Source organism: Carcharhinus amblyrhynchos, unplaced genomic scaffold, assembly GCF_965287045.1.
Source record: "Carcharhinus amblyrhynchos unplaced genomic scaffold, sCarAmb.v2.hapA scaffold_38, whole genome shotgun sequence".
NCBI lineage: Eukaryota > Metazoa > Chordata > Chondrichthyes > Carcharhiniformes > Carcharhinidae > Carcharhinus > Carcharhinus amblyrhynchos.
In genome coordinates this window covers 6,730,702-6,757,382 of record NW_027649779.1, presented here as the reverse complement: position 1 = coordinate 6,757,382, position 26,681 = coordinate 6,730,702, and the positions used below count along the sequence as shown (strand labels likewise).

Sequence of the window (26,681 nt, the reverse complement as noted above, 5' to 3'; positions counted from 1 at the left end):
ATTGGCAATATAATCTGCTATCCGTTCCTGCACCCAATTGTCAAAGACCCAAGAAGATTGAACACTTCTCTCGACAGGTCAACTGATGGATTTTGATGTCACTTCAGGATTGCTCGTTCCCTTCCCAAATCTCTTCCTCATTCTGTTTCTTTTTTCTCCCAGCTTTTTATGATTGTAGTTTCCAGATGCCTTCTTCTCTTTTTCTTTCTTTCCATTATTCTCTCCCTTTCTCTACACATCCCCCATTTCTTTCCTAATCTGACTCTTGCCATCTTATTCCTTTCCCTTTGCAGTTTTCTTCCCTGATCTCCAGGTTTCTCTCCCATCCAATCTCTTTCCATTCTTAACATTCAATCTCGCTTTCACCCCTTATTTATCCATTTCCCTGCAATATCTCTCTCTCCCACTTTTAATGTTGAATCAAAAAAGAGGAGGAGGCTATTTGGCCCTTCGAGCCTGCTCCACCATTCATCACAATCATGGCTGATCGTCCAACTCAATAGCCCAATGCTGTTTTCTTCCCATATCTTTTCATCCCACTCAGCCCAAATGCTATGTCTAGTCTCCTTTTGAATACACTCCACATTTTGAAATCAACTACTTCCTGGGGCAATAACATTCACAATCTTACCACTCTTTGGGTGAAGAAATGACTTCTCATCCCTGTCTTTAATGGTCTATCCTGTTTCCTCAGGCTGATATCCTTGGGTCTGGACAGTCCCACCATCGGGAACATCTGTTCTCAGCCTGTTAGAATTTTATGAGTCTGTACGAAATCCCCCTCATTCATCTGAATTTCAGCGAAAACAATTCTAATCGAACCAATCTTCCCTCATACATCAGTTCCACCACCCCTGGAATCAGCCTAATAAACCGTTGCTGCACTCCCTCGAGAGCAAGAACATCCTTCCTCTGAAAAGGAGACAAACGCTGCACGCAATATTATAATTGTGGCCTCACCAACCCACATTGTAACCAAATTCCTGTTCCTGTACTTTGAAGCTTCTCACCGTGAAGGCCCACATTTGCCATCTAAACAGCTTGCTGCCACTCAGGTAGTAATCTGCCTTCATGTTTTTACTTCCAAAGTGAATAATCTCACATTTATCCAAACTATACTGCATCTGTCATTAATTTACCCACTCACCCAACCTATCCAGATCATGCTAATGGATTTCTGCATCCTCGTCACTCTTTTCCCTTCCACCCAATTTGGTATCAACTGCAAACTTTCAGATGTTATATTTTGTTCACTTGTCAAATCAGTAATATATGTTGTGAATAACCAGGGCCTCAGCATGATCCCTCTAGCACGACACTACCTTACTGCCTGACAATTTGAAAAGAACCAATTCATTCCTACTCTTTGTTTCATCATTGCCAAGGAGTTTTCTAACCATCTCAATCCAATTCACAATCTATTTAATTTAATCCTGAACGATAATGTCTTATCGGGGACTTTGACAAACGTTTTCTGAAAACGTTTGGACTGGCTCCCCCTTGTCAGTTCTACTCACGATACATTTAAGGGTGTTTCTCCCCATCTCTCTCTATCTGTCTCAAAAATTTCTCTCTCTCGCACGCCCTCTTTCCCATTCCTGTTCATCTCCCCCAGCATCTTTCTCTCTCTCTCTCTCTCTCTCTCCCTCACGCAGTATGGCAACACACTGTGTCAATTCCTTTGTACATTGTTTCAAAATAAGGCTCCCTGTGCCTAATAATGTGTTCGTTTGTTTATTTATTTATACATTCCTTGCTGTCTGTCAATCCCGGAGGGCTGTTGCGGATGCTTTTCTCCAGAGGCAGACAATTGGGCAACCTGGAGAGCCCAGATACTGTGTCACTTCTCAGCCCCTCGCAGCAATTTGATTTGTGGTTATTGGCAAAGATGGTCAGAAATATTGCATCACTTCGTTGAAAACAGAGTGCATGAGAGGCAGGGAATGTTGCAGAGATACAGACAGCAAGAAGTACGTAGAAGGAGGATAAAAGAAGAGGTAGTGGGTTGGTTGGTGCGGGGATCACGACCTAGATAAGAACATCCATCTTCACAATTACAGAGAGTGAGCGGAAGGTGAAAAAGGAAGAATGATCTTTTCATGGACTCAGCTCCACTCACCCAACCTCTCACCATAATCCTTAATTCCTTTTCTGTTCAGATATGTATCTATCCTTGCCTTAAAAACATACAACGAGGTAGTCTCAATGGCTTCACTGGGCAGGGAATTCTACAGATTCACAAACCTTTGTGTGAGAAGTTCCTCCTCAACTCAGTCCTAAATCTGCTTCACCTTATTTTGAGGCTACGCCCCCCTAGTTCCAGTTTCACCCGCCAGTGGAAACAACTTCCCTGTTTCCATCTTATCTATTCCCTTCATATTCCTATATGTCTCTATAAGATCACCCCTCATTCTTCGGAATTCCAATTAGTATACCCTCAGTCTCCTCAGTCCCTCCTCATAAGCCAACACTCTCAACTCCGCAATCCACCTAGTGAATCTCCTCTTCACCTTCTCCAGAGCCAGTATATCCTTTGCCAGTACATCCACCTCGTGCAATCACATCCCTCCGAAAAAAGTAGCGACCAGAAGTGCACACAATGCCATAGTTGTGGCCTCAGTTATGTTCTATACAGCTCAACATGACTTCCCCGCTTTTGTAATCTATGTCGTGAGTGATAATGGTAAGTGTTCCATACTTTTTCACTACCCAACTAAAATGCCCGTCTGCTTTCAGAGACCCATGTCAACGTTCCTTTGTTCCACTGAACTTCCTTGTATCCTACCATACCTTTTGTACTTCCTTGTTAAATTACTCCTTCCAAATTGTATCATCTCCGGCCTTTCAGAGTGAAAAACCATCTGCCACTGATTTGCATATTTGACCATGCCATCTATATCTTTTTGTAGCCCAATGCTCCACGCGTTGTCTTCAGCATCCTTCCGTTTTTGGTGTATTCAGCAAAATTATTAATCATACCCCCGACAGAGTCATCAATGTGATATTTGCATTAATTCCGAATAATAGGGGGCCAACACAGATCTCCACTGTACACCACTGGATGCTGGCTTGGAGTTACTAAAACAACTTTTTATCATCAGCCTCTGCTTCGACAACTGAGTCAATTTTGAATGCATTTTATCAAATTACTCTGTATCCCATGTGAACTAACATTCTTTACATGTCTCCCACGTAGGACCTTGCCAATGCTTTGCTGAAATTCATACGAACCAGTTAGTTTCTTCTGGCGTCTTACTGAACATACATACTGGCCTACAATGCAACGCTGACCACACTTGATAAAAATAGTTACAGATTCAATCACATCCTTCCGAAAAAGTAGCGACCAGAAGTGCACATGTCACTATAGCCATGGCCTCACTAATGTTCTATACACAGAACATTGCAGGCATATAATGTCATAAATAGCTGGATACTTAGATCAGATGTTCCACTCTGCTGAAAGAACCACAAACATTACAATTCGACATTGACAAATAGACCGGGTAATATTTATTCACTGGTGTCAGATATTCCACATGCAAAATTTGAATTTATTCTTATTTCTATAAAATTCAGTGATTACCTTCACTGAGATTCAATCTCTCAATGTACAAAATAAATTTAAGTGCAGTAATTTCATTGATCAGTGAGATGGTGAGTTTTATTTGTTCATGACAATAATTAAAATCATAGACATAATACAAGACATTTAATATAAATAAATTCCATCATGCACCTGGTATATGTAGAGCAGTGAACAGAAGATCAGCATGGGACATTTTCATTCAGAATTTAAAATCAGAAAGCCGTTCATACACATTTTGACGCGACTTGACTGGTTAGAGTTACTTACCAGGAACGCCAATAATGGAAATGATTGGGTAGATTATTTTCAAAGCTTTCTGAACTGTATAAAGCATTCTCAACGTGCAGTAATGAGTCCCTTTGTACTGCTCGCAGTCCCTCTGTCTTAAACTGTGAGGTTTTCCATTCCCAAAGCCTTTAATTTATACACTATAGAAGCACCTGAGGGACATTGAGGTAGAGCGATGTTATTTTTTAATACATGAACAAACAGATTACAACATTCAGTTCAGTGGTGGAAAATATTTATTTGTTAATTGACTGACCTCGTTCAAAATACTGGATTCCATTGATCACATTGTTCAACGAATAATGAGTGGAAATACACTATCTACTCAAACGCCATCAGGCCCATTCGAGATCTCAGTTTGTTACAGTGATATCTGGACTGTGACCATTCAGTAACTAAGTTACAACTGTTACCACGTCTCTCTCTGTGTGATGTTTAACTGTGGGTATTCAGTTTAATGGCTTAAGTGGGTTATGGGTGACCCTAAATTCCAAAATTCTACTAATCAATAATCTGGAAGTATTAAGGTACAAAGAGAATTATTTTACCCCTAAATTTAATCCATCTGCTCAGACTGAGAAAACATTAAGAAACAATGGGACATCACAAAAAATTCAGACAATGCAACAGATACAGACACATCACCTCAAAGTAAAAAAAAACACAGATTTAACCATGTCAAGTAATGCACAGGCTCCAGCTGACACTTGTGTCAAATCTCATCCACAACCTTATACAGGGAGAGAACCGGATGAAGATTATGAATGGATAGAACTGAGAGAAGGAATCTCTGAGAGATGGAAACGAAAAAGAGGAAGATAAATTGAAATATATAGGGAGAGGGAGTGTGGGAGAAATTCTGTGGGGATCAGATACTGTAAGAGGAATGGTGTCTATGTAAGTATCTTATACTTGAGGGAATTCAGCTCCATCTTAAATAGAACATGGGACACACTAGAAGCCCTTCGGCCCACGATTATGTGCAACCTGTTGTCTAAATCCAAGATCAAGCTATCCCACTCCTTATCATACTGGTGTGCTTCATGTGCCTATCCAATAACCGCTTGAAAGTTCCTAAAGTGTCGACTCCACTATCACAGTAGATAGTGCATTCCACACCCCGACCACTCTCTGAGTAAAGAATCTATCTCGGACATCCCTCTTTTGGTGATAGTGACCACAATTTTGGTGATAGTGACCACAATTCGGTTACGTTCACCTTAGTGATGGAAAGGGATAGGCATGAACCTCGGGCCAGTGGTTTTAGCTGGGGGAAGGGTAATTATGAGGCTATTAGGAGAGAATTAGGAAGCATAGGTTGGACTAGGAGATTACAGGGACTGGGAACGTCCGAAATGTGGAGTTTTTTCAAGGAGCAGCTACTGCGAGTCCGTGATATGTATGTCCCTGTCAGGCAAGGAGGAATTGGTAGGGCTAGGGAACCGTGGTGCACCAAAAAAGTTGATTCGTTGGTTAAAAGGAAAAAGGAGGCTTATGTTCGGATGAGACGTGTGGGCTCGGGTAGTGCACTAGAAAACTTTAGATTGGCTAGGAGGGAGTTGAAGAGTGAGCTAAGAAGGGCTAAAAGAGGACATGAGAAGACTTTGGCTGATAGGGTTAAGGAGAATCCTAAGGCGTTCTATAGGTATGTCAAGAACAGAAGGTTGGTTAGGGCAAGATTAGGGCCAGTTATAGACAGCAGAGGGAAGTTATGTGTGGAACCGGAGGAGATTGGAGAGGCATTGAACCAATATTTCTCTTCGGTATTCACGCAGGGGGACATGAATATAGCTGAGGAGGACACTGGGTTGCAGGGGAGTAGAATTGACAGTGTTACAGTTGATAAGGAGGATGTGCTGGATATTTTGGAGGGTCTGAAAATAGATAAGTCCCCTGGTCCGGATGGGATTTACCCCAGGATTCTCTGGGAGGCAAGAGAAGTGATTGCAGAGCCTCTGGCTCTGATCTTCAGGTCGTCGTTGGCCTCTGGTATAGTACCGGAAGATTGGAGGTTAGCAAATGTTGTCCCATTGTTTAAGAAGGGGAACAGAGACTTCCCCGGGAATTATAGACCGGTGAGTCTCACTTCTGTTGTGGGCAAGGTTTTAGAAAAAATTATTCGGGATAGGATTTATAGTTATTTGGAGAGTAATGAATTGATTGGAGATAGTCAGCATGGTTTTGTGGCGGGTAGGTCGTGCCTTACTAACCTTATTGAGTTTTTTGGGAAAGTGACCAAAGAGGTGGATGGGGGTAAGGCAGTGGACGTGGTGTATATGGATTTTAGTAAGGCGTTTGATAAGGTTCACCATGGTAGGCTTCTGAAGAAAATGCAGATGTATGGGATTGGGGGTGATCTAGGGAATTGGATCAGGAATTGGCTAGCGGATAGGAGACAGAGGGTGGTGGTTGATGGTAAATATTCATCATGGAGTTCGGTTACGAGTGGTGTGTCTCAGGGATCTGTTTTGGGGCCACTGCTGTTTGTAATTTTTATTAATGATCTGGATGAGGGTATAGTTGGGTGGATTAGTAAATTTGCTGATGACACCAAAGTCGGAGGTGTGGTAGATAGTGAGGAAGGGTGTCATAGTTTGCAGGAAGACTTAGACAGGTTGCAGAGCTGGGCCGAGAGGTGGCGGATGGAGTTTAATGCGGAGAAGTGTGAGGTAATTCACTTTGGTAGGAATAACAGATGTGTCGAGTATAGGGCTAACGGGAGGACTTTGAATAGTGTGGATGAGCAGAGGGATCTAGGTGTATGTGTACATAGATCCCTGAAAGTTGGGAATCAAGTAGATAAAGTTGTTAAGAAGGCATACGGTGTCTTGGCGTTTATTGGTAGGGGGATTGAATTTAGGAGTCGCAGCGTTATGTTGCAACTGTACACAACTCTGGTGCGGCCGCACTTGGAGTACTGTGTGCAGTTCTGGTCCCCACATTACAGGAAGGATGTGGAGGCTTTGGAGAGGGTGCAGAGGAGGTTTACCAGGATGTTGCCTGGTATGGAGGGGAGGTCTTATGAGGAGAGGCTGAGGGATTTGGGGTTGTTTTCGCTGGAAAGAAGGCGGCTAAGAGGGGATCTTATTGAAACATATAAGATGATTAGAGGTTTAGATAGGGTGGATAGTGATAGCCTTTTTCCTCTGATGGAGAAATCTAGCACGAGGGGGCATGGCTTTAAATTAAGGGGGGGTAGTTATAAGACGGATGTCAGGGGTAGGTTCTTTACCCAGAGGGTGGTGAGGGATTGGAATGCCCTGCCTGCTGCAGTTGTAAATGCGCCGAGTTTGGGGGCGTTTAAGAGATCCGTGGATAGGTTTATAGACGAAAAGGGATTGGTTTAGGTTAGTGGGTCATTGTTTTGTAACTGGTCGGCGCAACATCGTGGGCCGAAGGGGCTGTTCTGCGCTGTAATGTTCTATGTTCTATGTTCTATATCTCCCACCATGAACCTTATAGTTATGCCCCCGAGTAACAGCTAAATCAACTCGAGGAAATAATGTCTGCACGTCAACTCTATCTATCCCCATCATCATCTTATAAATCTCTATTCAATCGCCTCTCATCCTCCTCCGCTCCAAAGAGAAAGGCCCCAGCTCCCTCCCCTCAACCTTTCCTCATAAGACCTACCCTCCAAACCAGGCAGCATCCTGGTAAATCTCTTCTGCACTCTCTCCAATGTTTCCATCTCCTTCTTATAGTGAGGTGACCAGAACTGCACACAATATTCCAAGTGTGGTCTCACCAAGGTCCTGTATAGTTGCAGCATATAACCCCACGGCTCTTAAACTCAAACCCCATGTTAATAAACGCTAACACACTATAAGCCTTCTTCACTGCTCTGTCCACTTGAGTGGCAACCTTTATAGCTTTGTGGATATGAAACCTAAGATCTCTCTCTTCCTTCATATTCTTCAGGGCTCTGCCATTGACTCTGTAATCCGCATTCAAGTTTGGCCTACCAAAATGACTCGGTGCAGTGCTCACATTAAATAACTGAGCTGCTGCATTGTGTCCTGTTCTGGGATACACAAATAGACATGATGTAAAGGCGTTGGCGAGAGAAATGGAGGAGAGGGTCCGACAGGAAATGGCAACTGGGATGAGGGAGAGGGAGAGAGTGATGAGTGAAGAGGGAGTAAGATATTGATGTATACAGATGAGGTGATTAAGTGAGAAACACAGTTTAAATCAGAGATTTAAGGGTATAAGGGTTGAGAGGGTGAGAGACACAGGGATGCGTGGAGAAAGAAAAAAAACTTTAATGGAGTGAGAGAAAGGGAGAGAGGAGGCAAGGGGCAGAGAGACGAGGCAAATGAGACAGATACCAGACAATGGAAGGAGAGGCAGTTACCATATAATGGAAGGAGAGCTGGAGCAGACGGAGGGAATAGAGAGAGAGAGACAGAGACAGTGAGTGAGGAGAGTCGGGCCAATGGAGGAAGAACGATCTGAGGGAGGCGGGACAGAACCATGAAGAGAGAAATGCAACAAGGGAGGTGGGACAGGGCGATGGAAGTCGAGATGGCATGAAGGAGGAGGCATATGGAGATGGAGAGAGAGATTGAGTGAGACAGGAGGAATGGGCAAAGTATTTGGTGGATGATGGATCTGGGAAAAGGTGTATAGATAGTTTGAGTCATATTGAGATCAAAAACGAGGAGATATTGAACGCTTTCATTAACGCTCTTGTACATATATTAACTCAGAGCCAAAGTTTAATGCAGAGCACGAGATGATCGTGCACACGGACACAAATGAAAAATCTTAAATACAAATGGTAGGTAAATGATGAAAGTAAAATTTAACCATGAATTTTTATTGACACATCTACCCACAACTAGCCCAACGTACATTGTACCGAAAACACGTTGAGAAAGTGAATTAAGCTAGTGATCTTCTAACCATTACCGCCACAAATAAAAGATCAGAAATTACATCCCAGTTCTTAAACAGCAGCATTCACAGTTTACAGATGAGTCACAATCTGCGGAAACAATCATTGATCAGTGAACGTTCCTCGATATCAGTCATAATATTCTTCAATGAGGGATAGTGCCAAATTGATCAAAAATGAACTGATACTCAAGAAAACAGTTTCAGTGTTTTCTGACGGACTGTCCAAGAAATGTGCATAAAGATCAAGTGTGAACATAGTTACGGAGATCTGTTACTGAGTGTCCTGAACTTAATAGTAGATACATATTGAAAATTAGACAAACAGAATACATTAACAACTCATGAAGGAGAAGGGGGAGATGAAATATAGCAATATGATTTCCTGGATAAATTAAGTAATGTAATTTCATTTCCTGGTCTCCAACCTCTAGACCCCACCGATCGCATCTGGATTGAAGGCAATGAGGATGATAACAGCAACATCTGGACAACCGCTTCCACATTCATCGTCCTGTTCTTCCTGAGCATGTCCTACAGCACTGCCGTCACTCTGGTGAAGGTGAGATGATTCAATTCGCTCACATTTCAAACTGGCAGAATGGATTTGAAAAATCTCTCAATGTTTTACTGATTAAAAATATTAATGTCCCGCATCATAAACATCTGCTTCAATGTTGTCTCTTTCGCTTACAGAGCAAATGATGTGTTGAACTTTGGACGCTGAAAATTTCCCTCAGCTGATTATTAAGATCTCTGTATGGTTCAACTACAATATCAGCTCTGGGTGACTGTATCAGTAAAATTCTCCCAGCTTATCATTCTGAATCTGTAACTGAGGCTACCTTAGATTTTACTTCAATATTCAGTGTAAAATGTATGAGGCATTTTTGTTATAATGTAATTATAGTTAATCGTTTCCCCGTAGTTCAAATTTCATGTATAAGTAAGAAACTTGTTTTATTTCTTATTCACATTTGTTAATTCCACTTCCTATTAATGTCCTGTTTTCTATTTTTGATGCATGTAACAGATGTCCAAACGTTGACGGATTCCCTGTGCATGTGTTCTATTTTCAATGTAATGTTCAATCGTTATATTCACTTTTCTAACTTAAAAAAAATTGGTTGTAAATTATTGTCTGATTTTTAAAAATAAACATTGAATAAAAATTTAACCATCTCTGGATTGGCTTAATTCCGTTCTCTAAAAACCCATCAACTCCGCTCCATTTCCCGATTATAGAGACCCCCACCATCCCCCCTTCCCCAGACAGACATGTCCCCCCCATGTACGGGATGTGGCTGAACTCAAGGCCCATCCGTGAAAGAGGCACTGCACCACCCAGTGGTCCACCCGTGTAAAAACACCTTCATAAGAACATAAGAAATAGGGGCAGGAGTAGGCCATCTAGCCCTTCGAGCCTGCCCCGCCATTCAATAAGATCATGGCTGATCTGTCGTGGCTCAGTTCCACATTCCCGCCCGCTCCCCATAACCCTTAATCCCCTCTCTTATCAAAAACCCATCAACCTGCGTCTTAAAAATATTTAGCGAGGTAGCCTCCACCACTTCAACGGGCAGAGAATTCCAGAGATTCACCAGTCTTTGAGTGAAGAAGTTCTTCCTCAACTCCGTTCTAAACCGCGCCCCCCCCCCTTTATCTTGAGGTTGTGCCCCCTATCTTATACGTCTCAATGAGATCTCCCCTCATTCTTCTAAACTCTAACGAGTACAAGCCGAGTCTATTCAGCCTCTCCTCATAGCTCAACCCCCTCAACTCCGGCATCAGCCTAGTAAACCTCCTCTGCATTCCCTCCAAGGCCAAAATATCCTTGCGTAAGTACGGCGCCCAAAACTGCACACAGTACTCCAGCTGCGGCCTCACCAATGCCCTATACAGCCGCAGCAAGACCTCCCTACTTTTATATTCAATGCCCCTCGCTATGAAGGCCAGCATCCCATTCGCCTTCTTGACCACCTGCTGCACCAGCAGGCTGGGTTTTTGCGACTCATGCACAAGGACCCCAAGGTCCCTCTGCACAGTCGCCTTCCTACCATTATTCCTACCAAAATGGGCCACCTCGCATTTGCCAACATTAAATTCCATTTGCCATTTCCTGGCCCATTCGCCCAGCCTATCTAGATCCTTCTGCAGACTCTCCACACCCTCCGCGCAATTTGCCGTTCCACTAATCTTGGTGTCATCAGCAAATTTCGACACCATACACTCGGCTCCCTCCTCCAGATCATCTATATAAATGGTAAATAGCTGAGGCCCCAGCACCGACCCCTGAGGCACTCCACTAGTCACCAATCGCCAATCCGAATAGCACCCATTGAACCCCACTCTCGGCCTCCTACTTGACAACCAATCCTCTATCCACGCTAACACCCTACCCCCAACTCCATGCCCCTTTACCTTCTGCAATAACCTCTTGTGAGGCACCTTGTCAAACGCCTTCTGAAAATCAAGAAAGACCACATCCACCGGCTCTCCTCTATCCACCGCCCTAGACACATCCTCATAGAACTCCAGTAAATTTGTCAGACACGACTTCCCCTTAACGAAACCGTGCTGCGTCTGTTCTATCAAGCAATTCCCCTCAAGATGCCTCATCTCTGCCTTTTTATGATAAAAAGAAAGAGACAGAATGAATGAACAATGAGGAGACATTGGTGATTTAATTCATAAACTGGTCCGTCACTGACGAGTTTCAGATAATTCTAAACAGCAAAGGCTCTGCTTCATCAGAGGCCGATGCAGGGCAGTGCTAGGCAGGAAATAGTTCCCTTAACATGCCCCTTATAAAAAACTATCAGAGTCGCTGCAGCGTGGATGAACAGGACGAATCTCTCTGTACATTGTCGGATGGAATACTTACAAGGCAGGCATACCACAAGCTAGATAGGGAACACATACAGAGCAGTGGTGCAAACCATGAGATGAAACAAAGAGACTGAGGTGTATTTCACATAAGCACATTAAAGATTACAAATTTCCAAATTGTGACTCGCGTTATGGGATAATTTGAAGTGTCCAATGCTGTCTTTAACTACAGACAATATCAAACTCAGGAGGCAGATAAACCTCCTCAACTCTCCGTGCAGGAGCAAGGCGCGAAATACAGGTGTCAGTACAAGTGGGCAGTGTCATGGACACTGCCAAGGCTCAGGCCTGAAGGGGGGCTGAGTAACGAGGGGTTTGTAGGGGGAGGGGGCTGACAGGAGTGTCTGAGGTGGGAGTGGAACTGAGAAGGCTGTCTAACTGGTGAGGGGGCTGAGTGGGGTTCTGAGGGTGGGGGTGGTTGTGTGAGGAGCCTGAGGAGGAGGTGGCTGAATGGGGAGCTGAGGGGGAGAGGGTCGAGTGGGGTTTTGAGGATGGGGGTAGGTGAGTGACGAGCCTGAGGGGGACAGGTTCAGGTGAGGTGCTGGGTGTGGGCAGGGCTGATTGAGGTGTCTGAGAGTGAAAGAGGCTGAGTGGGTGTCTGAGGGAGAAGGAGGCTTCCAGAGGATTATGGGATAGGGCCTGGCTGGGGCTGTTGTGGCCCATTTGGACTGGTGCAGGCCCGATGGGCCAAATAACTTCCTCCTGCACGGTTGGAATTCTATGATTCTATGACATAGACACGGATTCCTACTGATTAACACGGGATGGAATTGTCCTCTCCCGCCCATTATGATTCCCACGGCAGGCGAGACACAGATCATATAAAAGTCCCGTGACCTCAGGCGGGGATTTTCTGACATTGGAACAATCACGGCCGTAAAATCATAGAGTCATTGAGGTTTACAGCATGGAAACAGGCCCTTCGGCCCAACTAGTCCATGCTGCATTTTTTTATCCACCGCTAAGCTAGTCCCAATTGCCAGCATTTGGCACATTTTCATCTATCTTATCCATCTAACTGTCTTAATATTTTTTTCACTGTCAAAACTGTACCCACCTCTACTCCCTCTGGCAGCTTGTTCCAGACACTCACTAACCTCTGTGTGAAACAATTGCCCACCCAGACCCTTTTGCATCTTTTCCTCTCGCCTTCGACCGATTCCCTCTAGTTTTAGACTACCCTGCCTTTGGGAAAAGATATTGACTATCTAGCTGATCTGTGCCCCTCATTATTTTGTAGACCTCTATAAGATCACCCCTAGGATTTCTACACGGCCGGGAGCAAGTTCCAGTCTATCATGTTTCACCTTAAAACACAAACCATCAAGTCCCTATACCCTCCTAGTAAATCTTTTCTGAACTCTTTGTAGTTTAATAATATCTTTCCTATAATAGGGTGACCAGAACTGTAAACAATGTTCCAAGTTTGGCCTTACCAATCTCTTGTACATCTTCAACAAGAAGTCCCAACTCACTTATTCGCTGTTTTGACCAATGAAACCAAGCACGTCAAATGCCTTCTTCACAACTCTGTCCAACTGTGTCTCCACTTTCAAGGAGATATGAACCAGTACCCTCCCAGATTTTTTTTTCTCTAACTGCCCCAAATACTTTAGCATTAACTAAGTGCTGCCCTGGTTCGATATATCAAATGCATCACCTCGCACTTATCTAAATTAAACCCCATGTGCCATTCATCAACCTACTGGTCCAATTCATCACGATCCCGTTACAATTCGAGATAACCTTTTTCGCTGTCCACTATGCCACTAATCATGTTGTCATCTACAAACTGACTAAGCATGCCTCCCAAATTCTCATCCAAATCATTAATATAAACCACAAATCACAATGGACACGCCCATGGTGTTAGAACTTTCCAATGGGGGTACCATAAGCATAGACATGGGTCAAGGGTGGAGGAGGAAAAACACAATGTTAAAATGGCGGCGCGGGTTCGTTGGGCTGAAGGGCCTGTTTCCCGTGCTGTGTTGTTCTTTGTTCTTTGTTCTTTGTAGTCACAAGTTATTTTCTCCAAGATTTTGGGTTCAGACATTCCCCCTTTTTTTCCCCCTAATGCGATGCTGACAACTTTGCGTTTCGAGGTTTAAAATGTTCTGCCTTTACGGACAGATTGGGGGGACTTTTGCACCATCTTTTTTTTTGTCACAATTCCATCTCCCAGCAGGATTGAAAGATGCTGGTCAGCCCTTCCGGCATTGCCAACATTCCTTCCGTCAGGAACGCTCACTCAGACCCTTTTTGTGATTCATTTACAGGAAAGATTTTAGATGGAAAATATTAACCTGTTTGTTCAGTGACTGTAATTAATGTTGGAATTAATTCAACCAGTACTAATCGTGTCTCTGGAGCATTCCCATCCATGCTTCATAAAGGAGTCCTCCCAGTGTTATGCACAGTGTCAGCGGGAGTGTCACAGTGATAAGCGGCTCCAGAAAGAGGGAGTCGAGAGATCAACATTGGGAGAGAGAAATTGCAAGCTTTTTGCAATGGACTTGAATCCAGCAAAGGTAGATCTGGATGTTTCCAGAATGGATCAGCATCTGAGGGGCACAGATCTGAATGTTACAACAACTGAGAGGAGTTTATTCTCGATACTTTACTTGCTTTCTCAAGGTTGGCCGTCCACAGCTAAGCGTGTTGAATCTGTACTGAAACTGATTCAATATTTTTACTATCCAATTCTGGCTCTTGTTGGTGTCCCTGGTAAGTTTCTCCACTGACTATGAATGATGTAGCCCGTGTTTAACTCTGCCACTCTTGCCGTCTGATCGACCTTGTTTGTGATTGTTGCTTGTGGTCTGTGTCCTTGTCGAGTTATCACATCACAAAGCGCTGATCACTATGTTAATGCTGCCTGTGTTGTGAAGTTGAGTTTGTAAAGATGTAAAAGATGCTTAGAAAGATTAAAAAGAATTGTGAAAACCTGCTGGAGGGGCAAAGAAGAATGTGGTCCCTTTAAAATTTTGTTTTTGTTTGACGCTAAGATGTTTAAACTGCAGAATGCACAGAAACTCTAAGTTGCAACACTTATTCCAGAGGCCAAAAGCTTAGGAGTTGCCTGGTATAACCGGCACTGCAGGTTTTGCATTGTGGTCAGCACAGTAAGAATTCTCACAACACCAGTTAAAGCCCAACAGGTTTATTTGGTACCATGAGATTTTGGAATGTTGCTCCTTCTTCAGGCAAATGAGGAGCTGTATTCAAAAACGGGACATATAAAGACACGAACTCAATTAACAAAATAATGGTTGGAATTGGAGTCTTCATAGTTAAACAAGTCTTAAAGTTACAGATAATATGAGTGGAGAGTTAAGCATAGGTTAAAGAGATGTGTATTATCTCCTGTCAGGGCAGTTAGTGAGATTGTGCAAGTCCAGGCAAGTCGTGGGGGAAACAGGTAATGTGACTTTATCACATAATCACACATATTACAGATAATGTGACATTATGGGATCTTGCAACACAAGATCCCAGTGTGTGTGGAGCTTGGTTATCAGTCACTGTTCAGCGAATCTGAGCTGACATGTGTCATGAAGGTCACCTTGGAGAACGCTTACCTGACGATCTGAGGCTGAATGCCCGTCACTGCTAAAGTATTCCCCAACTTGAAGAGAACACTCCTGATGATCGACAGTCCTGGGTTTGCAAAATTTCACTAACAGGCCTGGGTGGAGACAATACACACCTCTACAACCTGCGCTTCGCCCTCTCTCCAATCACATTGTCTGTACCTTTAAGACTTGACTATCTCGAAAGACTCGCATTCCAACCATTATTTTGTAAATTGAGTTTGTGTCTTTATATGCCCTGTTTGTGAACAGAACTTCCACTCACTGGATGAAGGGGCAGCGCCCCAAAAGCTAGTGCTGCCATATAAACCTGTTGGATTTTAACCTGGCGTTGTGAGACTTCTTACTGTGCTTACCCCAGTCCAACACTGGCATCTCCACATCATGGTTTTGCATTGTGCCAGTCCATGAGTTTAAATTTTAAAAAAACTCAGCTAAAAGGGACCGATTTCAAATTATTGTTGTTGACAACCTCAAGCCAATCTGAGTACAGTGTTGTTGATAGGTCATTAGGATCATATAAAAAAAGACAACTGTCTTCAGGGCAGATCCACCAGTGCTGAGCCAGGAGTACATCCAGAAGTGGGGCCCGATCACCTGAAACAGTCAGGATTAAGACAGACATGGAGAGAAATTAATTCTCTCAATGGGTGGTGAATCTGTTGAATTCATTACCTCAGTGTGGTGGATGCTGGGATTTCTTAAATTTGAGGAGACAGAGTTTTAAATGGTAATGGATTAGAGCATGGGCTGGGGGCTGGTTTGTGAGGGGAGTGGGAGGTTAGTATCGGACTTGTTGTGCCCCTGATAGTTAGGTGTTTACCTGGCAATAGTCCAGAAGGCCTATTCCACTGGAGAATTGTACTGTGCCTGCTACCATCTGGCAAACTGATTTCAATCCCTTACATCAGATCAGAGTTACCCTGAAAAAAAATAGGGGGAGGGCGACCTCTTGTAACTTTGGATTTTATTTTAAAAGTGCAGACAGTGCTCCATATGGGACAGCTCCACACACCCCACCCCCAACCCCACCCCACATATTCCATGTGCATCCAGCAGAAGGGATTCTTCAGTTCCTGGCAATAAAATGATACAAAACTTACTCCAACTTGTAAAGAAAACAAAAAAGCTTTAATAAGGAAACTTCATAACACTAACACTCGAGACCTCACCCTAGGCCACTCCAAGCTCCCTCAAACCCCAGCAGCATGTTACTTATACTGAGTCGGTTGGTCAGCTGACCGCCACGTCATTTTCTCATTTGTTAGATAACTTTCAGCTTGTTCCCATTGATCACTATTACAGATCCAATGTGAGTCTGTTGGTTGTTATATTGGTTCCATTCTAACATTCCACTCAAACCCGCCTCTCCCACGACCTGATCCCTGCCAACCCAACCAACTCAAACCCATCACTTCCCAGACACTTCCCAGTTACTGTGATCCCACCAGTTCACCAGATTCTCCGAATCTTCCCTGTTCTTGGTGTCATCGTTGTTTGAGATCTGACCCACTGCAGTGGTGTCATCAGCAAACTTGGATATCAAGTTGGAGAGGAATTTGTCCACACAGTCATTGCTGTATAAGGAGTATAGTAAGGGACTGAGGACACAGTTTTGTGGGGCACCGCTGATGGGAATGATTTTGGAGGAGGTGTTTTGACTGTCCTTATTTATTGCTGTCTCACAGGATCAAATTGCAGAGGTAGAGGCCTAGCCCCAGGCCACAGACTTTGTCGATGAGTTTCATTGGAATAATGATGTTAAAGGCTGAGCTGTAGTCAATAAACAGGAGTCATTGTTACAATGTTGAATGTAGGGCCAGGGCGATGTCATCTGTGGACCTATTGCAGAGATAGGTGAATTGTAGCAGATCCAAGCAATCTGGGAGGCTGGAATTGATTCATGCCATAGCAAATCTTTTGCTGCATCATATAATATTGGATATAAGTGTCACTGGACAATAGTCACTGAGGCAGGTTGCTTGGTTTTTGTTTGATAGCGGCCTTGGTTTGAGCTTTTCTTACGGTGCATAGACCAGCAACTATCCCACTGAGAGAGGAATCACTGAGCTTCACTGGTCCAGTAGACCATAGTGGGGCAGCAGCAAATATACTGGGCACTATGGACAGTAGCTATACACTGAACCAGGAAGCTTTGAAATCAAACCCTGGTAGTTGTGTTCTGTGCCATTCGAGTGTGAGATTATGATTTCTTCCCTTGTTGTACAAACAGCGGACACAATGCTGTGGTCTCCTCTCCAGGATACAGTCCTGTGTAAACATAGTAGAGATTCTGAGCTGCCGAGGCATTGGGATCTCTCTCTGCCAACTGCTGGTAGTGTTAGAGGAAAGGGTGAAACCAGCACTGTTTGGTACCAGCTCTGATGCACGAGTTGTCAGTAAGCTGTTTGAAAGACGACAGATTACTACGTACAGGACTCCACGCTGAATTATCTGTCAGGGTTACCCACATAGCCTTCTCACTCTCCAAATCCCCCACAAGGTACCAAAACTATTTACCTGCAGCTAAGTGAGGGTAAATGTTGAGGACCCCCGGAAAACGCTTTCAAAAACGAATAGCATTTTGTACCTACCATGGAGCATCATAGTGGCACACTGGTTAGCACTGCTGACTCAGCATCAGGAACCTGGGTTCAATTCCAGGCTCGGGTCACTGTCTGTGTCGAGTTTGGATCTTCTCCCCGTGTCTGCCTGGATTTCCTCCAGATGTTCCACTTTCGTCTCACTCTCCAAAAGATGTGCTGGATCATATGAAAAGAAAGATTTAACTGGTTCAGTGTGTGTGCACATTTTTTTTAAAAAAAGTTCCATCTGCAGTCTAAATGGTAACTTATTCTCCTGAATCATGGCTAATTTTATTCTGTATTTCCTTCCTGACAGTGAACATAATTACAATTGTGACATTGACGAGCAGAAACTGTGGTCTGTCCAAATGTGTCACTCGTTACCTGGTGGCCATGTCAGTGGGGGATCTGCTGGTCATTATCCTCGACCTGATATTGAGACACATTCCCATTGTTTATTGGGAACACTTTTATTTCCTGCTATCAGTCCCCGTGTGTAACATCCACGCTGTCCTGCTTTATGCAGCCACTGACTGTTCTGTCTGGTTCACCGTCACTTTCACCTTTGATCGATTTGTGGCCATTTGCTGCCCCAAGCTGAAAAGTAAATATTGCACTGAGAAATCGGCTGCGGTGGTTCTGGGAACAGTGACAGTGCTGAGCTTTTTAAAGAACATTTTCTGGTATTTTATGTTATTAAATGGATATGGGCTGACGAACAATCCCTGGTTTTGTCGCTTCTCATGGGATGTTGTGGATTCTCTGGTCTGGACAACAATTGAGTTTCTCCACAACATTCTAACCCCGTGTGTCCCATTCGCCCTGATTCTGCTGCTCAATGCTCTCACCGTCAGACACATTTTAGTGAGCAGCAGAGCCCGCAGGAGACTCCGGGCTCACAGCAGTGGGGAAAATCCTAGTGACCCAGAGATGGAGAGTCGAAGGAAATCCATCATTTTACTGTTTGTTATCTCAGCCAATTTCATCGTCTTATGGTCGACATTAATGTTTTATTCAACATGGAGTCGGATGTATGGCTTGGGCTATCAGTCGATGAGGTTACATCTTTTTGTTATGGAATTGGGTTTTATGCTACAACTCACAAGTTGCTGCACAATAACCGCCATTTATGCTGTGACACAGACTCACTTTAGACAGCAGCTAAAAGATCTTCTGAAATACCCCTTTACTGCAATTCTTCATCTCAATACACCCTGACAGGAAACTACAACCACAAGGTCGATGATTCTTCCTGTTAAGCATTCACATAGTAAACAACAAAACAGCATCATCGAGACAGAAATAATTACACACACACATGCACACAGAGAGAAAAAGTGAGACGGAGACGTGGGGGGGCAGTGTTAGCAACAATGAGAGTGATAGAGATTGACAGAGAGAGGGAAAGGCACAAAGGCATGGATAACAACAAGATTTGAAAGATGTTCGAATAGGTGCAGACAGAGAGAAAGAACAGAGGCAGAGAGAGACTCTCACAGAGTGAGAGAGACAGGGATAGGGAGTAGAGAAAACGGCGAGGGTGATATACAGGGAATGAGAAAGGGAGACAGAGGAAGACAGTTTGGAGGTTGTAATAAGAGAGTGAAAGGAAGATGAAGGGGAAATGGGGGGGCAGAACGTGAGGCAGAGGGAAATAGCCAGCGACAAAGAGAAACACAGATATAGAGACAGACAGCGGGTGCAAATGGGAAAGAGTGAGACTTAATGAGCACAGTGGAAACAACAAGAAAAAGAGGCAGATTGAGGTAAACAGAAGGAGAGGGAGACTCAAAAGGGGGAAGAGAGTGGGACTGATAGGGGACAGGAGAGAGAGAGCGAAGGGTTGAGAGAGGGACAGTGGGGGAGAGGCGGAGAGACAGAAAAAGACAGAGAGTAACATCGAGAGGGAGAGAGAAAGAGGCACAGAGAGGAACAGAGAAAGAGTGACAGAGAGAAAGAGAAAGGCACAAATACAAAAAGAGGCAGAGAGACACATTTAATGAGCTTAACGATACCCATCAGGTGGAGTTATTGGAATATGCCCTTCCTGATTGAGACAGTTAATGCTGTCCAATCCGGGAGCTCTACAGATCTACATAATATGGTATCTAGAGGTTACAGGAACTCAGGATGTTTACACTCAGGATGTGTACGTGATGGACTGGTGGTTTTATCACTGGGCTATTAATGCAGAAACTCAGCTAATGTTCTGGACACCAGGGTTCCGATCTTTTCACGGCATATGGTAAAGCTTGAATAAATATATTTGGAGTTTAGAATCCGCTGGTGACCATTAAAATTGTCGGTTTTCTGAAAAAAATAAACATCTGGTTCACCAATGTCCCAGGGAGGGTAATCTGTCGCCCTACTGTTGTCAGGCATAATCGTGACCCCAGGGCCACAGCAATGAGGTTGACACTTAATTGCCCTCTGAACATGGGCAACTGGGAGGCGAGTCGCGAAGGCAGATGCCTTGAGTTGGTTATTATTGACAGACACTGGTCGTATTCCCAATGGAAGAGAGGGTTATCATGAACTTCTTTCAAAACTCTCCCAGTGGCAGTCAATAATATTCGGTTGTGGATGCAAATTTACCCATTCCTGAATAAACTGAAAAAGCTAGTGTTGATGGAGGATTGGCTGTCTAATAGGAGGCAGAGAGTTGGTATTACTATTTAAAAGGCGAAAAGCTGCAGCATGCTACGGTGCAGAGGGACCTGGGGGTCCTTGTGCATGAGTCACAAAAACCCAGCCTGCAGGTGCAGCAGGTGATCAAGAAGGCGAATGGAATGTTGGCCTTTATAGCGAGGGGGATAGAATATAAAAGCAGGGAGGTCTTGCTGCAACATACAGGGTACTGGTGAGGCTGCAGCTGGAGTACTGTGTGCAGTATTGGTCGCCGCAGTTGCGCAAGGATATTTTGGCCTCAGAGGGACTGCAAAAGAGGTTCACTACGCTGATACTGGAGATGAGGGGGTTGGGCTATGAAGAGAGACTAAATAGACTGGGTCTGTACTCGTTGGAGTTCAGAAGGATGAGGGGGGATCTTATAGAGACGTGTAAGATAATGAAAGGGATGGATAGGGTAGAGGTAGAGAGATTCTTTCCTCTCAGAAAGGACAGCAGGACTAGAGGGCGCACCCTCAATATAAGTTGGGGGGGGGGGGGCAGTTTAGAATGGAGTTGAGGAGGAACTTCTTCACTCAAAGGGTGGTGAATCTCAGGAATTCTCTGCCCGTTGAAGTGGTGGAGGTTACCTCGCTAAATATATTTAAGTTACGGGTAGGTAGGTTTTTGGTAGGCAAGGGAATTAAGGGGAGAAAGCGCGAAAGTGGAACTGATCCACTTCAGATCAGCCATGATCTCATTGAATGGCGGGGCAGGCTCGAAGGGCTAGATGGCCTACTCCTGCTCCTATTTCTTATGTTCTTATGGGGAAACCAAAAAGCTGTGACAGCCTGAATTGCACCCATATTGGAGTGGCAGAGAGGAGCTGACTGTGGAAGATGGCACAGGCCTATATGGTTCAAGTGTGTTGTCTTGAATCAGTATCACCATCACATCCTGGCTGAAATTTATCTTAGTCACCCAGGAGTGACAGACTGAATGTCCTCCAAATTGCCATGTCTGTTGGCCAGGTATGGATACAGATATTTGCTTGAGGGTCATTGTTGGCAACATCAACAAGGGCAGAACTATGACCAGTCACTACTCTCCACTCTTGGGAATGGCTGGGATGGTTGTAGGCGTAGCTGCACTTGGACAGTGCCGGACCCTTCATGGGGTCAGTGTTCCTGATAATGGTAGGTGCTGCTTCAAAGGCATAGTCAGTTAATCAAACACAAAGACAAGAGTGGAGAAAACTCACACCTCTTTTGACTCCCGCAGGTGTTGGTTTCTGAAAATGGTCCACCCTTCATCAGCCAGGAATTTGTGCATTGCATGAAGTAGAACAGAATTTGATACATTAGGACAGTGTCCATATTACCCATCATTCAACGGCCTGGCAGAAAGAGCGGCCCAAACAGTAAAAGCAGGTTAAAAATCCGTCCCACAACCTCCTTGGACACCAAACCATCCAGATTCATCTTCAATTACAGGGCAACATCCTGCTTCAATCGTCTACAAGCCACGAAGCCACAAGCCATGCAGGAAAAATCAATTCCCAGCACACTGGGAACTTCGGAAAGGATTCAGGGCACTCCAGTTCCTGCTCTTCATCTCCGCCAGTGGGGACTCGGAGTCTGAAATGGACACAGCGGTTTTAGCCTCTCGAGAACTTTGTCTCCCAATAAAGGGAACTCGGGCCACAGCGCTCATGGTGGGAGAGAACAGCTCCGGTCTGCTGAACACCCCACTCACTGCCCAGGCTGAGCTGGGGGAACCACACCCAGCTTTGAAACGCCAAAAAGGCTTACAAAGCAGTGAGCTCTCGGTGGTTACTTAGACCCAGAGGGAGAGGGGTGCAATGAATTCCAATAGGTTCACAGTCGGACGTACATAAATACAAACTACCGAACTGAGGCCTGTGAAATCTGTCCACTCAGTGAGCTCCACAGGGAGCTCCAAGCTGCAAGGAGTGAAACACTGAGATTTGGGGTAAGTTTAGGGAAGTGGATGGAATGGTGTTTCAGTGTGCTGTGTCCCCTACTGCCCGGTCCAGTTTAGGCAGGTGTCTCCCAGACATTACAGTTCAGGAAGTGAGGTGAGCAGATGGAATTATTGAAGCTTTCAGAAGGATTTTGACAAGGTCTCACATATCAGACTGCCATGTAAAGTGAAAGCGTTTGGGATTGCAGGCAATGTTTTGCGATGTATAGAAAGCTGGTTAACAGATAGAAAACAGAGAGTTGGCAGTCAGTGTCTAGTGGGGTGCAGCAGGAATCTGTGCACGGACCCAACTGTTCACATTATATATTTATTCATCTAAAAATGGAATTAAATGTGTTATTCCCAAATTTTCAGAGGATTGAAGGTGGGTGACGGTGAGCTCTGAGAAACATACAGACAAGCTTCAGCGTGATTTGAACTGTCTGAATGTGTGGGCATGTGCAAAGCAGTTGCAGTAAAATGTGGGTAAGTGTGAGGTTATCTCTTTGCAGCAATAATAGGAAGAAAGATTATTATCTGAATGTGTGTAAATTCAGAGAGGTGGATACTCAGTGAGGCCTTATATCAGACTAGATCATGTCCCTGGTGTTGAAAAAGAAGGTGCCATTTTGCAGGTGTCAGATTGTGGTTCAAGTGGTCTGACGTGGAAATTAAAATAACAAAAGGATCGTGGACAAAGCAAATTGTAAACCCGCTGTAATCTGTTGGTCTGGTGGTTAGAGTTTGAAGCTTTCCTGCTGTTTTGATTGCAGGTCAGGAAAAGAAGATTTATTGCTCTCCTCCAATCCGTGACAATAAATATCAGTTATTTCCTGGCAGAACGCTCAAATCTCAGTGTCGCCTTGTATCCTGCCCTTTCTCAAGTGAAGACCCTGAGCCAATTCAACAGGAAACCATATTGTTCTTTCTGGGGTCCAGACGAGGTTAATTCAGTTTAAATAGAGCGGGCTCTTCACTGCAGCTCATTGTGTTTCTGACTGGAGATGAGTTTTGTCTGCTGCACATTTCAGGATCATCTCTCAGTAATCACCGGCAAGAATATTCCCTTCCCGTGGGGAACCCTAAAGAAGTCAAGGGCATTAACCACCAAACTTCCGATAGGCATTCTCCAAGGCGGCCTTCAAAACACACGACAACACAGAATCTCTGATGAGAAACTGATAACCCAATTCCATATACATGAGAATGGCCTCAATCGTGATCTTGGGTTCATGTCACACGACTTTTAACCCCCACCATTTTTCCTGGGCTTGCAAAATCTTACAAACTGGCCAGGCGTGAGACAATTCACACTGCTTTAACCTGTCACTATCCCACTCTCCATTCGCATTTTCTGCACCCGAAATGAATGATTTCGTAAATCATGATTCTTTTTTCCAAACAATAGACAGCAGTTTCATGCTCATCAATGCATTTCTATTCCAATCTTATTTGTTGTATTCAAATTCCACGACCGTTGTGGTGATTCCCAGATGATGAGCTGGTGGGATTAGACCACTGGACGATCCGCTCACCTGAAACAGATGCTCCAGATGAGGCTCGAACTCATAACCTCGGCATAGCCCGCTGGCTGTACTGCTGTATAAATACCGCGCGCTAACCGATTGCGCCACTGGAGAACTGCGCTGCGCTTATTTTTGCCAGGATATTAAAGGCTCCCGCAGCGTTACCTCCGTTAATAACCGTTATTCGAGGCCACATTTCAGACCGGGAAACAAACCCATCAATGATCCTCTTTTCCCCGGCTCCACAGTGAGTGAGACAGGGAGAAGCAGCAGGATTATATCCCGCAGTCTCCAATCGCCAGCGGAAAGCGGCGACTGCAGCTTCAATCAGCGGGTTACTGCCCATCCCCGGGACACAAGGTCCAACCCCGTTCAAACCTCCCCATACACCGAACACAAGCTCAGCAAAACGCAGATAGATTATATCCCGCTCACTGAACCTTCGAGTAGCATTTACACAACACCCGAGTGATTCACAAACAAAATTCACACCAACTTTCCAAAACTTTTCAGTGATAAATTCCTCCATTTGGTTGAAAAGCTGAGTGTTGGGAATTTGGAAATGAGCACCATGGGATTTGTGCTATCCAGTGACTTGTTTCCCAGGGTTAGCCTCAGGTTTGTAATTCCATTTGCGTTATATATTGAAGCGAATCTTATATCAAAATTAGAAGAAAACAAGGGAAATATTAAATCTTGGAAGAAGTCCTGAGGGAAATGGATCACAATATTCGGAAGGAGGTGCAGTTGTGAATGGTATTATTGATGATTGAGTGGAAACCATTGGATGTTGGGCTACTGGTGGTCGGTTCCCTTCCCTCCCGTTAAATTCCTCCCTGTGATAAGAGAAATGGATTTATTTTACCTGCCCGTTCATAGGAGAAAGGGAATAACCAACACACTACAGCAGTGCTGCGGGATCAACGGAAATAAAGAGACTTGTATAGAATTGTAAACAGTGCGGTCATGGCTGCAGTTCTGGAACAGGTTTTGCAGAAATTGAATTGTGGTCATTGACACACTAGTTTAGAATGTATTTAACGGCGATTGCCTTAGTCTCTGCGGCGCAATTGGTCAGCGCGTTCGGCTGTTAACTGAAAGGTTGGTGGTTCGAAAACTCACAGAGAGACGGAATTTCATTATTTTCTCTTCATCGGCAAACACTTGCCTGTTGGCAAAGTGTCCGTGGGTGCCAATAAAAAATAGCTCTCAATTGTTCCCGGCTGTACTGTTATCTGGAGTTACCAACATTATTTAATGACAACTGACTTCAAACATATTACATATAACATTATATATATGCTTCCATTATACTATTAAAGAAATACAATTGAAACATGAACTTGTGGCTAAGCATTTGTTCCAATTCCATGTTCCTGCTTCCATTCATTCCTGGATAGATCATAAATCTGTCTAACCCAAACTGAAATGTGTTCAATGATGGAACATCGGAACCTTCTGGAGTAGAGAATTCCCAAGATTCACGAGTCTTTGAGTGAAGCAATTTCTCCTCATTGCTGTCCTAAATCATCAGCGCCTTATCCTGAGATTGTGTCCCCGTGTTTGAGATTCCCGGATCAGGAGAACTAATGCTTCAGTTTTGTAATACTATTTATTGATTCTCGTTAAAGATGTTGAGATTTTCCAGCATTTTTATAGGAGGAACCAGTAAGGGCAATGCGAGTATGAATGGGTGTTGGCCATTGAGGGGATTGCTCAACGGGATTTACATTTCTCTCTGCTATTCAAGGTGGCAGAAATATTGAATGAGGATTTTCAGTGTGCGTGTGTGGTTCCGTGGTGTAATGGTGAGCACTCTGGACTCTGAATCCAGCGATCCGAGTTCAAATCTCGGTGGGACCTTGTTTTCACATGCAGATGGTTGATTTGCTGAAGAGTGTTTTGTTTAAATGTATCACAAAGCACCAATCGAGAGGACAATTTGTCAGCCAGTTCAATTGGTCTGACAATGCACAGTATGATAATCCTCTGGTGCCAGGTGTCTGCAATGTCAGTGCTTTTCGTTTTTTTTTGCTGATTTTTAATTCCTCTGTTGGAAAATAAAAAGAAGCGGTTTGTGTCACATAATAGCAATTCGACTCGAGTCTGGCAATTATTGAGCAAGTGTGTGTGTGTGTGTGTGAGCGTGAGAGAGAGAGATAGAGAGTGTGTAGGTGTGTGTGCAAGTGTGATGTCCCCGACTTGCCCCAAATTTTATAAATTGCCGCTCCCCCTATAAACTTGCCCTAATCTAGTTCACCTCGGTTAAATCACTCCTCAATCTCCTCTCCAATGGACAACAATCCCAGTATCACAAACCAGAAACTTCTGGCTAATTTGAACTTTTCAGAATAAAACTTACTCCGAAGAAATTCCTCCATCTGTTTTAACTGAAATTTGTCAACTTTTAAAAAAACTCTGTATTTTGCTTCTTAAAATTAAACATGCTTAAAAGAAATTCGTCAACAGATTTCATCAACTTTTTTTTAGAAAATATTTTCACCATTCTGAAAAATGTAATATTTCAATGTTTATTTTTCGAGAAATTTCCAACTTCTAAAAGGTAGCTTAAGCTTGCTGACGTATTTTTCCCAAATACTTGAACGAGAATTTTTCATTTAAAAAAGAAACATTTTTCTTTCAAAAGAAAAGTTTTTTCTTTTTTTTGTCAACATTTTTTTTTTTGAAAAATAAGTAGCTAAGATAAATATCTTCACAGAAG

The 26,681-nt window shown here is 43.9% G+C and overlaps 1 protein-coding gene and 2 non-coding genes across 3 annotated transcripts in view; 1 reads left to right on the top strand and 2 right to left on the bottom strand.

The window, feature by feature from the left end:
• Window positions 1-24,305, bottom strand: part of LOC145362431 (putative G-protein coupled receptor 139) — a 35,644-nt gene extending 11,339 nt beyond the window's left edge. Inside the window, exon 1 of the mRNA XM_080218462.1 lies at window positions 24,056-24,305. Within this exon, the coding sequence (XP_080074588.1) occupies window positions 24,056-24,305 (250 nt within the window). The remainder of the gene's footprint in view (window positions 1-24,055) is intronic.
• Window positions 23,979-24,073, bottom strand: trnai-uau (transfer RNA isoleucine (anticodon UAU)). The gene is made up of 2 exons: window positions 24,036-24,073; window positions 23,979-24,014 (listed from the first exon to the last, which is right to left on the bottom strand). It is a non-coding gene; the product is annotated as a tRNA-Ile (tRNA).
• A 1,445-nt stretch (window positions 24,306-25,750) lies between the features above and the next one.
• On the top strand, window positions 25,751-25,822 carry trnaq-cug (transfer RNA glutamine (anticodon CUG)). The gene has a single exon. It is a non-coding gene; the product is annotated as a tRNA-Gln (tRNA).
• The last annotated feature ends 859 nt before the right edge of the window (window positions 25,823-26,681 follow it).